The 15763-nt window shown below is 35.2% G+C and overlaps 1 protein-coding gene across 1 annotated transcript in view; it reads right to left on the bottom strand.

Moving 5' to 3' along the window:
* URI1 (URI1 prefoldin like chaperone) overlaps nt 1-15763 on the bottom strand; it is a 74276-nt gene that overhangs the window by 20293 nt on the left and 38220 nt on the right. Inside the window, exons 3-4 of the mRNA XM_081806657.1 lie at nt 14165-14243; nt 12688-12823 (exon numbers count right to left, since the gene is read on the bottom strand). Coding sequence (XP_081662783.1) covers nt 12688-12823; nt 14165-14243 — 215 coding nt within the window. The remainder of the gene's footprint in view (nt 1-12687; nt 12824-14164; nt 14244-15763) is intronic.

The following is a 15763-nucleotide window of genomic DNA, read 5'->3' as shown; positions in this document are numbered from 1 at the left end:
TCAAAAATGAGAAAGAAATGGAGACATTTCCAGATAAATAAAAGCTGAAGGAGATCCTTATCATTAGACCTGCTCTACAAGAAATGCTAAGGAGAATTCTTCAGATTGAAATGAACAGCCACTAGACAATAACTCAAGGCCATATGAAGGTAAAAATAATTTCCACTAAAGGTAAACATGGGCAAAAACAAAAACCAGTATTACTGTCATTATGGTTTGCAACTCCACTTTTTATTTACTACAGGATATAAAGAGAAATGCATAAAAAATCATTATAAATCTATGTTAACAGGTACATAATGTATAAAGATGTAATTTGTAACATCAATAATTTAAAGATGAAGACAGAGCTGTACAGAAATAGTTTTCACATGTGACTGAAGTTAAGTTGGAATCTATTCAAAACACATTATTATAACCTTAGGATGTTATATGTAATATCCACAGTAACCACAAAGAATATATCTATAAAATATTAATAAAATAAGTGAAAAGGGAATCAAATGTTTTACTACAAAAAAATCAACTAAACACAAAGGAAGGCAGTAATGAAGGAAATGAGACCCAAAGGTGTAAGACATAGAGAAAACAAATTTTAAAAATGGCAAAAGTAAATCCCGCCCTATAAATAGTTATTATAAACCCTACAGAAGGCATGGATTGGCAGAATGGATTTTTTAAAAGTTAAAAAAAAAAAACAAAAACAACAAACCCAGGATCCAACTATATGTGGTCAACAAGAGACTCACTTTAGATCTTAGGACACAGATTGAAAGTGAAAAGATGGAAAAGATAATTCCATGCAAATAGTAACCAAAAGAGAACTGGAGGGGCTATATAATGAGATAAAATATATTAAGTCAAAAAAGTTATATGAGACAAACGATATTTTATATTGATAAAAATTTCAATCTATCAAGAAAATATAACGGTTATAAACATATACACACCTAACAACGTAGCACCAAATATATGAAGATAAAATTGACAGAATCCAAAGGAAAAATAGACAGTCCTCCAATAAAAATTGGAGATGTCAATACTCTACTTACAACAAAGGATTGAACAACTGGAAATAAGAGCAATAATAGAAGATTTGAACAAAATTATAGATCAAATGACCCTAACATATATGTGCAGAACACTCTACCCAAAAGAATACATATTCTTCTGGGGCACCTGGGTGGCTCAGTTGGTTAATCGACTGCCTTCAGCTCAGGTCATGATCTTGGAGTCCCAGGATCAAGTCTGGCATCGGGCTCCCTGCTCAGCAGGGAGACTGCTTCTCCCTCTGACCCTCCCCCCTCTCATGCTCTCTCTCTGTCTCATTCTCTCTCAAATAAATAAATAAAATCTTTTAAAAAAGAATACATATTCTTCTAAGGAGAACATGGAACATTTCCATGAAAGATCATATGCCAGGCCACAAAACAAGTCTCTAAAATTTTGAAACCTACAAAGTACTTTCTCCAATCACAATGAAATGAAACTAGAAATCAGTAAGAGAAGGAAAAGTGAAAAATTCACAAATGCATGGAAATTTAACAGAACACTGACTTAAGAGGTCAAAGAAGATATCACAAATTAGAAAATTCCTTGAGGGGCGCCTGGGTGGCTCAGTCGTTAAGCACCTGCCTTCAGCTCAGGTCATGGTCCCAGGGTCCTGAGATCGAGCCCCGTATCAGGCTCCCTGCTCGGCAGGAAGCCTGCTTCTCCCTTTCCCACTCCCCCTGCTTGTATTCCCTCTCTCGTTGTAGCTCTGTCAAATAATAAAAAATCTTTAAAAAAAAAAAAAAAAATTCCTTGAGACCAATGAAAATGGAAAATACAATATAACAAAATTTACAGGATGCAGGGAAAGCACTGCTAAGAAAGCAATTTATACCAGTAAACACCTACATTAAAAAAGGAGAAAGATCTCAAATCATAACTTAACTGTATGCTTTAAAAGGAACTTGAAAAAGAGTAAACTAAACTCAAAGCTAGCAGGTGGAAGGAAGAACTAAGATTAGAGTGGAAATAAACAGAGAATAGAAAAACAATAGAAAAAAAATCAACAAAATTGAAAGTTGATTTTTTTGAAAAGACCCACAAAACTGACAAAGTTTTTACCTAGACTGAGAAAAAGAAAGAGAGAGAGGACCCAAATTACTAAAATCAGAAACAAAAGTGGAGACAATTCTATTTATTTTATAGAAATAAACAGGATTATAAGAGAATACTATGAAAAACTGAATGCCAACAAACTGGATGACCTAGATGGCCAAATTCTTAGAAACAAATGCATGATTAAAAATGATGCAAGAAGAAATAGGAAATCTGAATAGACCTGTAAAAAGTAAGGAGACTGAATCAGTAATCAAAAACCTCTCAACAATGAAAAGCCCAGAAATAGATGGCTTCATGGATGAACTCTACCAAGTATTCAAGAAAAAACTGACATCAATTCTCAAACTCTTTCAAAATATTAAAGAGGAAGGAACACATTCTGTGAGGCCAACCAGACACAGACACTAAAAGAAAACTATAGGTTAATATCCCTTATGAGTATACATGCAAAAATCCTCAACAAAATGCTACCAAATGGGGGGCTGGGGAAATTCGAGCAAGTTGGACCAAATGTACAAACTTCCAGTTATAAGATAAATAAACCAGGAAGGTAATGTACAATGGATGACTACAGTTACTGCTGCTCTATGATATATATGAAAGTTGTAAGATAGTAAATTCTAAGGGTTGCCATTACAAATAATGAGAAAATATTTTTTCTTTTTTTTGTCCATTTCTTTTTATTCTATGTATATGAGGTGACAGATGTTACTAAAACTTACTCTAGTAAACATTTCACAACGTAAGTAAGTAAAATCTTTACGTCATACACACGAAACTCAATTGATGAAGAGAAAGCTTTTGACAAAATCCAACACTACTTCACAATACAAAACAATAAACTAGGAATAGAAGCTAACTTCCTAAATATGATGAAGGCCACATATGAAAAACCCAAACTGCCATCATACTCAATGGTGAAAGACTGAAAGTTGTTCCCCTAAGATCAGGAACAAGATGAGGATGTCTACTATTCTATCTATTCAACATAGTTATAGAAGTTATAGCGATGGGTCACAAATAATGTCTCAACCAGTACCAAAAGATTGGGATCATTCCCTGCATATTTTTGCACCATAATGCTTTGAAACTCGAACTCAGTCACAGGAGGAAAGTTGGAAAGAACTCAAATACATGGAGGCTAAAGAGCATCCTACTAAGAATGAAGGGGTCAACCAGGAAATTAAAGAAGAATTTAAAAAATTCATGGAAACAAATGAAAATGAAAACAACTGTTCAAAATCTTTGGGGTGCAGCAAAGATCCTAAAAGGGAAGTATATAGCAATACAAGCCTTTCTCAAGAAACAAGAAAGGTCTCAAATACACAACCCAACCTTGCACCTAAAGGAGCTGGAGAAAGAACAGCAGATAAACCCTAAACCCAGCAGGAGAAGAGAAATAATAAAGATTAGAGCAGAGGGGCGCCTGGGTGGCTCAGTCATTAAGCATCTGCCTTCGGCTCAGGTCATGATCCCAGGGTCCTGAGATCAAGCCGCACATCAGGCTCCCTACTCAGCAGGGAGCCTGCTTCTCCCTCTCCCTCTGCTGTTTCCCCTCCTTGTGTTCCCTCTCTCATTATGTCTCTCTCTGTCAAACAAATAAAATCTTGAAAAAAAATTAAAAAAAAAAAAGATTAGAGCAGAAATCAATGAAATAGAAACCAAAAGTACAGTGGAATAAGTCAATGAAACTAGGAGCTGGTTCTCTGAAAGAATTAATAAGATTGATAAACCCCTGGGCCAGTCTTATCAAAAAGAGAAGAGAAAGGACCCAAATAAATAAAAACATGAATGAAAGAGGAAAGATCATAACCAACACCGAAGAAATACAACTGTAAGAAAATATTATGAGCAACTATATGCCAACAAATTATACAATCTGGAAGAAATGGATGCATTCCTAGAGATGTATAAACTACCAAAACTAAACCAAGAAGAAACAGAAAACAAACAGACCCATAACCAGCAAGGAAACTGAAGCTGTAATCAAAAATCTCCCAACAAACAAGAGCCCAGGGCCAGAGGCTTCCCAGGGGAATTCTACCAAACATTTAAAGAAGAATTAATACCTATTCTTCTGAAACTGTTCCAAAGAATAGAAATGGAAGGAAAACTTCCAAACTCTTTTTATGAGGCCAGCATTACCTTGATCCCAAACCAGACAAAGACCCCACCAAAGAGGAGAATTACAGACCAATATCCCTGATGAACATGGATGCAAAAATTCTCACCAAAATACTAGCCAACAGAATCCAACAGTACATTAAAAGGATTATTCACCACGACCAAGTGGGATTTATTCCTGGGCTGCAAGGTTGGTTCAACATCTGCAAATCAATCAGTGTGATACATTACATTAATAAAAGAAAGGACAAGAACCAAATGATCCTCTCAAGAGAGGCAGAAAAAGCATCTGACAAAGTACAGCATCCTTTCTTGATTAGGATTTTGTAGGGATAGCGGGTACATACCTCAGTATGTACAGTGTAGGGATAGAGGGTACATACCTCAATATCATAAAAGCCATCTATGAAAAACCCACAGTGAATATCGTTCTCAATGCGGAAAAACTGAGAGCTCTTCCCCTAAGGTCAGGAACACGGCAGGGATGTCCACTATCACCACTGCTGTTCAACATAGTACTAGAAGTCCTAGCCACAGCAATCAGACAACAAAAAGAATAAAAGGCACCCAAATCGGCAAAGAAGTCATCGAACTCTCACTCTTTGCAGATGATATGATACTTTATGTGGAAAACCCAAAAGACTCTACCCCAGAACTGCTAGAACTCATACAGGAATTCAGTAAAGTGGCAGGATAGAAAATCAATGCACAGAAATCAGTTGCATTTCTGTACAACAACGAGACAAAAGAAAGAGAAATTAAGGAGTTGATCCCATTTACAATTGCACCCAAAACCATAAGATACCTAGGAATAAATCTAACCAAAGAGGCAAAGGATCTGTACTCAGAAAACTATAGAATACTCATGAAAGAAATTGAGGAAGACACAAAGAAATGGAAAAACGTTCTATGCCCATGGATTGGAAGAACAAATATTGTTAAAATGTCTATGCTACCTAGAGCAATCTACACATTTAATGTAATCCCTATCAAAATACCATCAATTTTTTTCACAGAAATGGCACAAATAACCCTAAAATTTGTATGGAACCAGAAAAGACCCCGAATAGCCAGAGGAATGCTGAAAAAGAAAACCATCACAATTCCAGACTTAAAGCTCTACTACAAAGCTGTAATCATCAAGACGGTATGGTACTGGCACAAAAACAGACACATAGATCAATGGAACAGAATACAAAACTCAGAAATGGACCCTCAATTCTGTGGTCAACTAATCTTCGACAAAGCAGGAAAGAATGTCCAATGGCAAAAAGACGGTCTCTTCAACAAATGGTGTTGGACAGCCACATGCAGGAGAATGAAACTGGACCATTTTCTTACACCATACACAAAAACAGACTCTAAATGGGTGAAAGACCTAAATGTGAGGCAGGAATCCATCAAAATCCTTGAGGAGAACACAGGCAGCAACCTCTTTGACCTCAGCTGCAGCAACCTCTTCTTAGAAACATCACCAAAGGCAAGGGAAGCAAGGGCAAAAATGAACTACTGGGACTTCATCAAGATAAAAAGCTTTTGCACAGCAAAGGAAACAGTGGATAAAATCAGAAGGCAATCGACAAAATGGGAGAAGATATTTGCAAATGACATATCAGATAAAGGGCTAGTATCTAAAATCTATAAAGACCTTATCAAACTCAACACCCAAAAAACAAATAATCCAATCAAGAAATGGGCAGAAGACATGAATAGACATTCCTGCAAAGAAGACATCCAAATGGCCAACAGACACATGAAAAAGTGCTCAACATCACTCAGCATCAGGGAAATACAAATCAAAACCTCAATGAGATACCACCTCACACCAGTCAGAATGGCTAAAATTAAGAAGTCAGGAAACAACAGATGTTGGCTAGGATGCGGAGAAAAGGGAACCCTCCTACACTGTTGGTGGAAACGCAAGCTGGTGCAGCCACTCTGGAACACAGTATGGAGGTTCCTCAAGAAGTTGAAAATAGAGCTACCCTATGACCCAGCGACTGCACTATTGAGTATTTACCCCAACGATACAAATGTAGTGATCCGAAGGGGTACATGCACCCCGATGTTTATAGCAGCAATGTCCACAATAGCCAAACTATGGAAAGAGCCAAGATGTCCATCGACAGATGGATAAAGAAGATATACTGTGCATATATATATATATATATATATACACACACACACACAATGGAATGTTATGCAGCCATCAGAAAAATGAAATGTTGACATTTCCAACAACGTGGATGGAACTAGAGGGATATGATGCTAAGCGAAATAAGTCAATCAGAGAAAGACAATTATCATTTGATCTCACTGATATGTGGAATTTAAGAAACAAGGCAGAGGATCATAGGGGAAGAGATGAAAAAATGAAACAAGATGAAACCAGAGAGGGAGACAAACCATAAGAGACTCTTAATCATAGGAAACAAACTGAGGGTTGCTGGAGGGGAGGGGGTAGGCGTTGTAACGAGCAATGGTATAAGACTGATGAATCACAGACCTGTACCCCTGAAACAAATAATACATTATATGTTAATAATATAAATAAATAAATAAATAATTAGGAGTCCATAAGAAAAAAAAAAGTTATAGCGAAAGCAATTAGGCAAGGAAAAAAAATAAAAAGCATCCAAATTGGAAAGGAAGAAGTAAAATTATCTCTATTGGCAGATGATACGATCTTATATGTAGAAAACCTGAAATATTACACACACACACATAGCTAAAAAACTAATAAATTACTCAAAAATAAGTTGCATTTCTATACACCAGCAATGAACAATCTGAAAAGAAAATTAAGAAAATAATTTCTATTTACAATACCATTAAAAAGATAGTAGTAAGTTTAGCCTAGAAGACACAAGACTTATTGTGTTGCTGAAAGAATTTAAAGAAGACAAAGTAAATGGAAAGACATCCTGTGTTCATGGATTAGAGGGTTTAATATTGTTAAGATATCATTTTACCCAAAGCAATCTACAAATTCAAATCAATCCCTATCAAAATCCCAACAATTTTGCTGCAATAGAAGAAATCCACCCCAAAATTCCTATGCAATCTTGAGAGACCCTGAATAGCCAAACAATCTTACAAAAGATCAAAGTTGGAGATCTCATACTACTTGATTTTAAAACTTTCTACAAAGGTACAGTTATCAAAATACTACAGTACTGGCATTAAGACAGACATATAGATCATAAAATAGGGTAGAGAACCCAGAAATAAATCCTCCCATATATATCCAAACAATTTTCAATAATGGTGTCAAACCATTCAATGGGGGTAAAGACAGTCTTTTCAACAAACACTACTGGGAAAACTGGATAGCCACATGCAAAGGAACAAAGTTGGACCCTAACTTTACACAATATACAAAAAATTAACTCAAAATGGATGAAAGATCTAAATGAAAACTGAAACTATGAAATTCTTAGAAGAAAACACAGGAGAGGGCGCCTGGGTGGCTCAGTTGGTTAAGCGACTGCCTTCAGCTCAGGTCATGATCCTGGATTCCCAGGATCGAGTCCCGCATCGGGCTCCCTGCTCAGCGGGGAGTCTGCTTCTCCCTCTGACCCTCCCCCCTCTCGTGCTCTCTCTCCCATTCTCTCTCTCAAATGAATAAATAAAATGTTTAAAAAAAAAAAAAGAAGAAGAAGAAAACACAGGAGAAAAGCTTCATGACATTGGATTTGGCAATGATTTCCTGGATATGACACTAAAAGTACAAGCAACAAAAGAAAAAAAATAGACAAATGACTTCATCAAAATTTAAAACTTTAGTGCATCAAAGGACATTACAATATAGTGAAAAGGCAGTCCACAGAATGGGAGAAAATATTTGCAAATCATCTATCTGTTAAGGGACTAATATCCAGAATATATAAAGAACTCATACAACTCAACAACAAAAAGACAACCCAATTTAAAAATGGGCAAAGGACTTGAACTGACATCTCTCCAAAGATTTTCCTACAAATTGCCAATAAGCACATGAAAAATGCTCAACAAACATCCTGAAGTCCTTAAAGAATTGGAAATCAAAACCTTTAGGATGGTTATTATGAAAGAAAACAATAAATTACACAATATCCATATAATGCCCTGCAGCCATTAAGAAAAGACAGAAAGATGCAAAAGAACATGTGCTACCATTTGAGTGGTTGTGTATATAATGGGTTGGGAATGTGTAAGTCTACAATATGTGAACACACAAAATGGTAAGATACTGATAATGCCTCCAAGTTATCCAAGTGGATGATAAGGGAGGAAAAGGGACACTCATTTTTCAATGAAAACCCTTTAAAATTTGTATCATGTCCAAATATAACCTTTTCAAAAAAATTAAGTCACTTTCCATTCTCCCCCATACCTTCCCTAGCCCTAAGCAACCATTAATATACTTTTTGTTTCATAAATTTGCCTATTCTAAATATTTCATATAAGTGGTATCATATAATATATAGTCTTTTGTAGCTGGCTTTTTTCATTTGTCATAGTAAATGGTACATTTCTTTTTCTTGCCAAGCAATGTTCACATTTATCCATTCATTGGATGATAGACATTTGGGTTGTTTACATTTTGGGGCTATTATGAATTATGCTAATATTCACATACAAGCTTCTGTGCAGACGTATGTTTTTACTTTCCCTTGGGTATAATACTATCTAGGTGTGGAATAGGGCTAGATGGTAACTCAATGTTTAACTTTATGAAAAAGTCCAAGCGGTTTTCCAAGGTGGCTACACCAATTTATATTCCCACCACCAACATATGAGGGTTGCAATTTTCCACATCCTCACTAATACAAGTTACTGTCTGCCTTTTTTATTACAGCTATAGTAGGAAGGATAAAATGGTATCTCATTGTGATTCTGATTACCAGTTCATTTTTGACAAAAGTACAAAGGCAACCGAATGGAGAAAGGACTTCCCACAAATGATTTGAGAAAAACTGGACATCTATACGTAAAAAGACTGAACACCTTGAACTAAACCTCACACCTTACACAAAAATTAACTTAAAATGGAACACAGATCTAAGTGCAAAATGTTCAACAATGAACATTTTATAGAAGAAAACATAGGAGAAAATCTACATGAACTGAGGGTAGGGCAAAGCATTCTAGATATGACACCAAACAAATGATCCATAAAACAAAAAAGTAATAAACTGGACTTCAAAATTAAAAATTTTTGCTCTGGAAATACAATGTTGAGGGAATAAAAAGACAAGATACATACTGGGAGAAAATATTTGCAAATCACACACTTAACAAAGACTTATATCCAGAATATATGAAGAACTCTCAAAACTTAAGAAAAAATACAACCAAATTTTTAAAAATGGGCAAAAGACTTCAACAGATCAAAGAGGACAGATACACACACAGATGGCAGGCAAGTACATGAATCAATGCTGAACATCATTAGCCATTAGGGAAATGCAAATTTAAACTCCTACACATCTACTGAAATGGCTTAAATTTTTAAAACTAACAACACCAAGTGCTGGTAAGGATGCAAAGCTACTAGGACTCTCACACCCTGCTGGGATTGGGGGAATGTAAAACAATATAGTGTCTTTGGAAAATAGCTTGAAAGTTTCTTAAAAACTGAATACACGTACCCACCATATGACGTAGCAATCCCACTTGTAGGTATTTATCAACAGCAATGAAAATTTATAGTAAGACCAAAACATAAAGGTTTATAACAGCTCTGTTCATAATTCCAGAAAATGAAAGCAAACCAAATGTTCTCCAATAGACGAAGAGAAAAACTGTGGTATGTGCATACAATGGAATACTCAGCAGTAAATACGATTGACCTTTTGATATACAAAACAACTTAGATGAGGCATTATGGTGAATGAAAGAAGTCAGTCTCAAAAGGTTACATAGTGTATGACTCCATTTATATGACATTCTAGAAAAGGTAAAATTGATAGTGATAGAGACAGATCAGTGATTGTCAGGCCTTACAGGTAGAGGTAGGGTGTGACCACAAAGGGAACGCATGAGGGAGTTTCTGTTGTGATCCTGGGCTCTGACTAGTGTATCCTATATCCTATTCTATATTCTGACAGTGGCAATGGTTAAACAAATCTTTACTTGCATTGAAAACTCATGAACAGTATACCAAATAAAAAGTCAATTTCACTCTGATAATCTTAAAAAAATTTTTTTTAACTTTAAAAAGCTGGTCATATTCATGTTAAATGGCAAAAATGCAGTATGTGAGCACAAAGAATAGGGCACTCTTAAAAATCAGCTTCCTTAGAGAAACCTCCCCTGAATCCTTTTGTACTTGTGTTAAATCCATTTTGTCCTTCATTTTGACTACTTTTTAAACATGCAATGACCCCCCTTCCACCTTTCCCAATTACCCTGTCAACAGTGAGGTAGGACTGTGTGTTTAACTTGTTATATGTCTTCTTCCATAAGAAAAATAAGTATCTTTTCTTAAATAAATGTTAAATACAATATACCTAAACATTTCTTTAGTTATCAAAATTAGTATAAAACTGTGTGAATAAAACAACTTTTTAGAATTCATAATAGGTTCTCAAACATAATTCACAGGTACATATTCTGAAAATTATTTTAGATAAACACTGATCCCAAAAGTCATCATTTTTGGTCAATTCCAAATACCATTTTCAACAATGGAAAGTGATTTACCAAAAAATACCTCTTTATTCTAGAGCTCTATTCCTATTCTATTAAAAGTATTCTCCCGGGGCACCTGGGTGGCTCAGCTGGTTGAATGGCCGACTCTTGATTTCAGCTCAGGTCATGATCTCAGGGTCATGTGATTAAGCCCCATTCTGGAGTCCACGCTCAGCGGCTAGTTGGCTTGAGATTCTCTCTCTCCCTCTACCTTTGTCCCTCCTCTGCTCGCAACTGAGCGCGCGTGTGCATGCTCTCTAAAATAAGTATCTTAAAAAAAAAAGTATTCTCCCATTATTATATTAAGTCATAACTGATTCTAAAGATTGCTTTGCTGGGGCGCCTGGGTGGCTCAGTTGTTAAGCGTCTGCCTTCGGCTCAGGTCATGATCCCAGGGTCCTGGGATCGAGTCCCGCATCGGGCTCCCTGCCCTGCGGGAAACCTGCTTCTCCCTCTCCCACTTCCCCTGCTTGTGTTCCCTCTCTTGCACTCTCTCTGTCAAATAAATAAATAAATAAATAAAGATTGCTTTGCTGAAATACACATATGAAAATCAGAGTGAACAAACTTTAACAGACGATGAACTGATTTCATATCAGCAGAGCTACCCCAGTAAATAAGAAAACTTTCCCCATTAAGAAAGGCCTTTAAGAATTATGCTCATTCTTTTTCCTCTAACGTACATGACTTATTTTAGTATAGTAATGCCAAAAGAATTATCATTGCTAGAAATTATATACAGGCCTAACAATAAGATTCTGATTAGTGTCACAAATGATCAAATATGTTATCAATTATAAACTTATAGGAGTTGATTTGCAATTAGAGTGTCCAAATATAGATCCCACAATTTCACTGAGTAAATGAGTTCTCTAACCAGTACCCACTCACATGTATAAGTGAAATAATTTCAGCTGTAGAAAACTCAGCTGTTTTTTTATCTTTATGACCTCATTTATACAGAAGAATCCTCAAAAATTTATTTTCAAATACACATTTAACTAGAAGGTTAAAAAAACAGGTAGGGGTGATATTATACTATCAATTTAAGTATTTTATTATAGAAATAAGAACACAGATATTAAATGAACCTAATTTTAAAATGCAACTAAGCTAGAACTGAAGCCAAACCCATCCAACTAAAAAATGTGTATGCGGATATGTATCTACACCAACAAATAATATCATAGATAAACAAAACTTAAAGAAATACCTCAATCAAATGGGACAGAGGCCTCACATCACTGAATAAGTATATGGGCACTGTTTTGGGTAGCACCTCTCCACACCTGGCCTTCTCTGTAAGATGAAAATATGACTTCTTCTAAACCAAAAAGCATGTTTAAAAATTGTTTCTACTTTTACAGATAGGTATTTTTCTTAGTTCAATAAATAAAAAGTAAATTCCCTCTGTGTACTACAAGTATTAAAAGCAAAAGTAAGTATATGAAAGCACCCAGAACAAATCAGTTATAAAATATAAAATGAGCCCAAGTCTGATGTCTTCCCAACTTCTATCTATAAAACCACATGTTAAGGACTTTTACACTCTGTCATTTCTGAAAACATGCCATATCATGTGGGTGATATTTCCAACCCAGATGTTCCATTCTCCAGCTTACATTCTCAAATGTTGGTTCTACTCAAACTACCTACAATTCAACCAAATCACAAATAGTCTGGACTAATAAATCATGGATGATACTTTTAGTAACAGCTTGGCACTTTGTGAACTGATACACATCCAGCAAAGATACGTCATTTATAATTGGTACATACGTTCTTTCCGATGCTCAACTAAGCCCACAGCCTGCTTTGCTGAGCACTTTGCAAACCAATTGTCCCCGAGTAAAACAGTGACTTCGTTAGTATGGACAAGCTTTCCTGGCATGAAGGCAAAGGGACCAAATGGTACCTATTGTTGAAAGGAAGGAAGGGAGGGAGGGAGGGAGGGAGGGGAGGAATAAGGAGAAAGAAGACAAAAAATTAAAGACACTAAAAAATACATTTTAAGAAACAGCTCTGCATTGGGGTCTTTTTATCAACTAAGAAAATACATTTTATGAAACAGCATTAAAAGCTCTGTGTTGAGGTCTTTTTATCGACTAAGAAAAAACGTCAACTTTATAGAAATTTAACATTAAAGTTTCACTAAGAAAACCTATAGAAAATTGCTTTAGGTTAATAAATCAATGTTAAAACAGGAAAAGGAATAAGCACATTTACATATAGCTTTCAGAGAAATTAGCACTGTCTCTGAATGTTTACACTTCGTGTTCATTCATAAATCTAAATGAAAGCAAACTAGCAATGAAATATTAATAAAGAATACCTTTGATTAAAAAACCTGAAAATTATTTCCAATAAAATAGCCATTTGTTTAACAAAATTGGAATTAACAAATAAATAGCTTTAATGACTCTACAAATTTTACAAAATATTTGGGCCAGTATAATAAAAAAACAATACATTTATAAAACATCTGAACTACTGTAATTAAGAACAAAGTCTTTATGAAAAAATATATTCAAGCAATGAAAGAATCTAATCCAGGGCTCACGAAAGGATCACTATGTCGATAGGAAGATCATTCAGACAAAAATTAGCAGTACCTTTTTATATAAAATCAATGTTCTAGGGTGTAATTCTGTGAATTATACAACATTATGATCTATTCCTGCTCTGGCTAACAGGAAACGACTAAGTGCCATATTTCTGTCTTAATTACAGTTTTCTAACACAGTAAATTTGCATACCAAATTTGTCAAATTTTGTGCTAACATTTATGCCATTTGTGTCTCCATAATGTGATAACTTAATATAAATCTGAAAAAAAAGAAAGAAGCAAATACCAACTATTACAACAATTAGTGGATTATTTTAAAGTAAAACAGGGGCGCCTGGGTGGCTCAGTCGTTAAGCGTCTGCCTTCGGCTCAGGTCATGATCCCTGGGTCCTGGGATCGAGCCCCACATCGGGCTCCCAGCTCCTCGGGAAGCCTGCTTCTCCCTCTCCCACTCCCCCTGCTTGTGTTCCCTCTCTCGCTGTCTCTCTCTGTCAAAATAAATAAAATCTTTAAAAAAAAAAAAATAAAGTAAAACAAAAACTTTCCTTGCTATGGTAGTTACTTCAGATACTGTCTATTAGAGCTTGGCAATTTGTGAATCAATACATATAAAGCAAAGAAACATCTTCTTACTTTCCATAGCTAATATGTAAACAACATACTACTTTAAAAGCAACACACTTAACATACCATGATATTATAAGACAACTTATCAGGCAAGGTACTGAGTCTTTCTTGCAGGGCATTATAGTCATTATCTACCTTCTTCCTGTTGACAAAAAAATAGCAAATACTAAATGAATACACAAACTAACAATTCCTTGAGTAGACTATGTATCAAAAGACAAACTAATCAAAAATCCAATTTTAGCAATTTAAATATTTAAGTATTTCAAAAATTTTAAAATTCTATGTTTACCAAATTTAGCAGTGGCATTATTCAACCATACATATACCAAAAAATTAAGACTTTCAAGGATTTGGTTTCAGAATTAGAACACACATCTTGAGAACTACTGTTTCATAATGTAGATCATCTGAACTAAATAAAATTTAGAAATTAAAGGAGACATTGAGGGAGGGCCTGATGTTTAGGGGGAAACAGGAACTTAAGATGAAGGAAGAAGAGATTTAATAAACTTGTGGGTGAATAAACACTGGCTGCACAGCAGAAATCATGAACACAAAATTTGACCAGACATTTTCAGTCCCTAGAAAACTTAAAGCTGAAAAATGTGGAATAACCCTTCAGTTACTCATATTAATGTGATTAAGTTGAGAGAGAACCAACGAGGAGATAGAAGAAATTAGGTAGAGGTAATACAAAAAAGCATTTCGATTTGGCTTTGGAGCCTGTTTCATGTTATATCAAGACAGAGCTACCTAATAAATTAATTTCAAATAACCAAAAGATATCATTCTGTAGGAGTAGAGATGGTCATATGTTTCTGCACTATGCACTCAGTTCTTACACCTGCTGGAAATGAATAGTCCTTCATGCAGATGCCTGTTTTCAAATCCTCTCTGAAAATTCAGTTTCGTAAGGGTTCCTTGTTAGGTTGTAAGCTGCAGGCTAAACCAGTGCACTGAAATTTTTTAAATCAAAAGGGTGTTGTCAGTTTGAAAAAAATAACAAAAACAAAACCCACCAATTCAGCAAGTAATTTAAAAAAAAACATGTAGATATTGCCAAACTGAAATTAGAATAAATTGCAACACAGATAATCATTCTCCAAATAAAAATGACTGCTCTATAAACATCATGGAATTGATTCAGTTTACTCCTTAGCACCCCTAAAGCAAGAGAAGCATAATTAATAAAAATTATCTCATTTACTCTTAAGAATATCAAGGAATTTCACATATATACTATTATTCATCCTAAAAATATTCCTGTAGTAAATGTCACTTTTCAACATTTTCCTCATTCAAAAAAGAAAGTAGAAGGAAGATGGAAAAAGCACACATTTAAGAGAAATCAGACCTCCTCCATCATAAAAGATGCAAGCAGTGAATTTAACCTAGGTCTTCTGGCCTGTGTTCTTCCAGGCAAGCCATTTTATTTCCTGGTGTTCAAGTGCTTTTGCAAAACGTTCCCTCAAAATCTTTTTTTATAAACATAAAATGTCTTTATTCTATTTACTTAAGGGAAAAATATCATCCTTCTCGATAAATTTTTTAAGAATAAAATGGTTTTAAAAAACTTCATGCACAGAGCTACATACCAGAAAGAGCACGGCATTACAATCAGACCAGAAGGTGAATCCCAGCTCCACCACTTAACATACA

This window comes from Leptonychotes weddellii, chromosome 16 (assembly GCF_054177405.1).
Source record: "Leptonychotes weddellii isolate Sample4059 chromosome 16, ASM5417740v2, whole genome shotgun sequence".
NCBI lineage: Eukaryota > Metazoa > Chordata > Mammalia > Carnivora > Phocidae > Leptonychotes > Leptonychotes weddellii.
The sequence above is the reverse complement of the archived record's forward strand: the minus strand, read 5'-3'. Positions and strand labels throughout refer to the sequence as shown.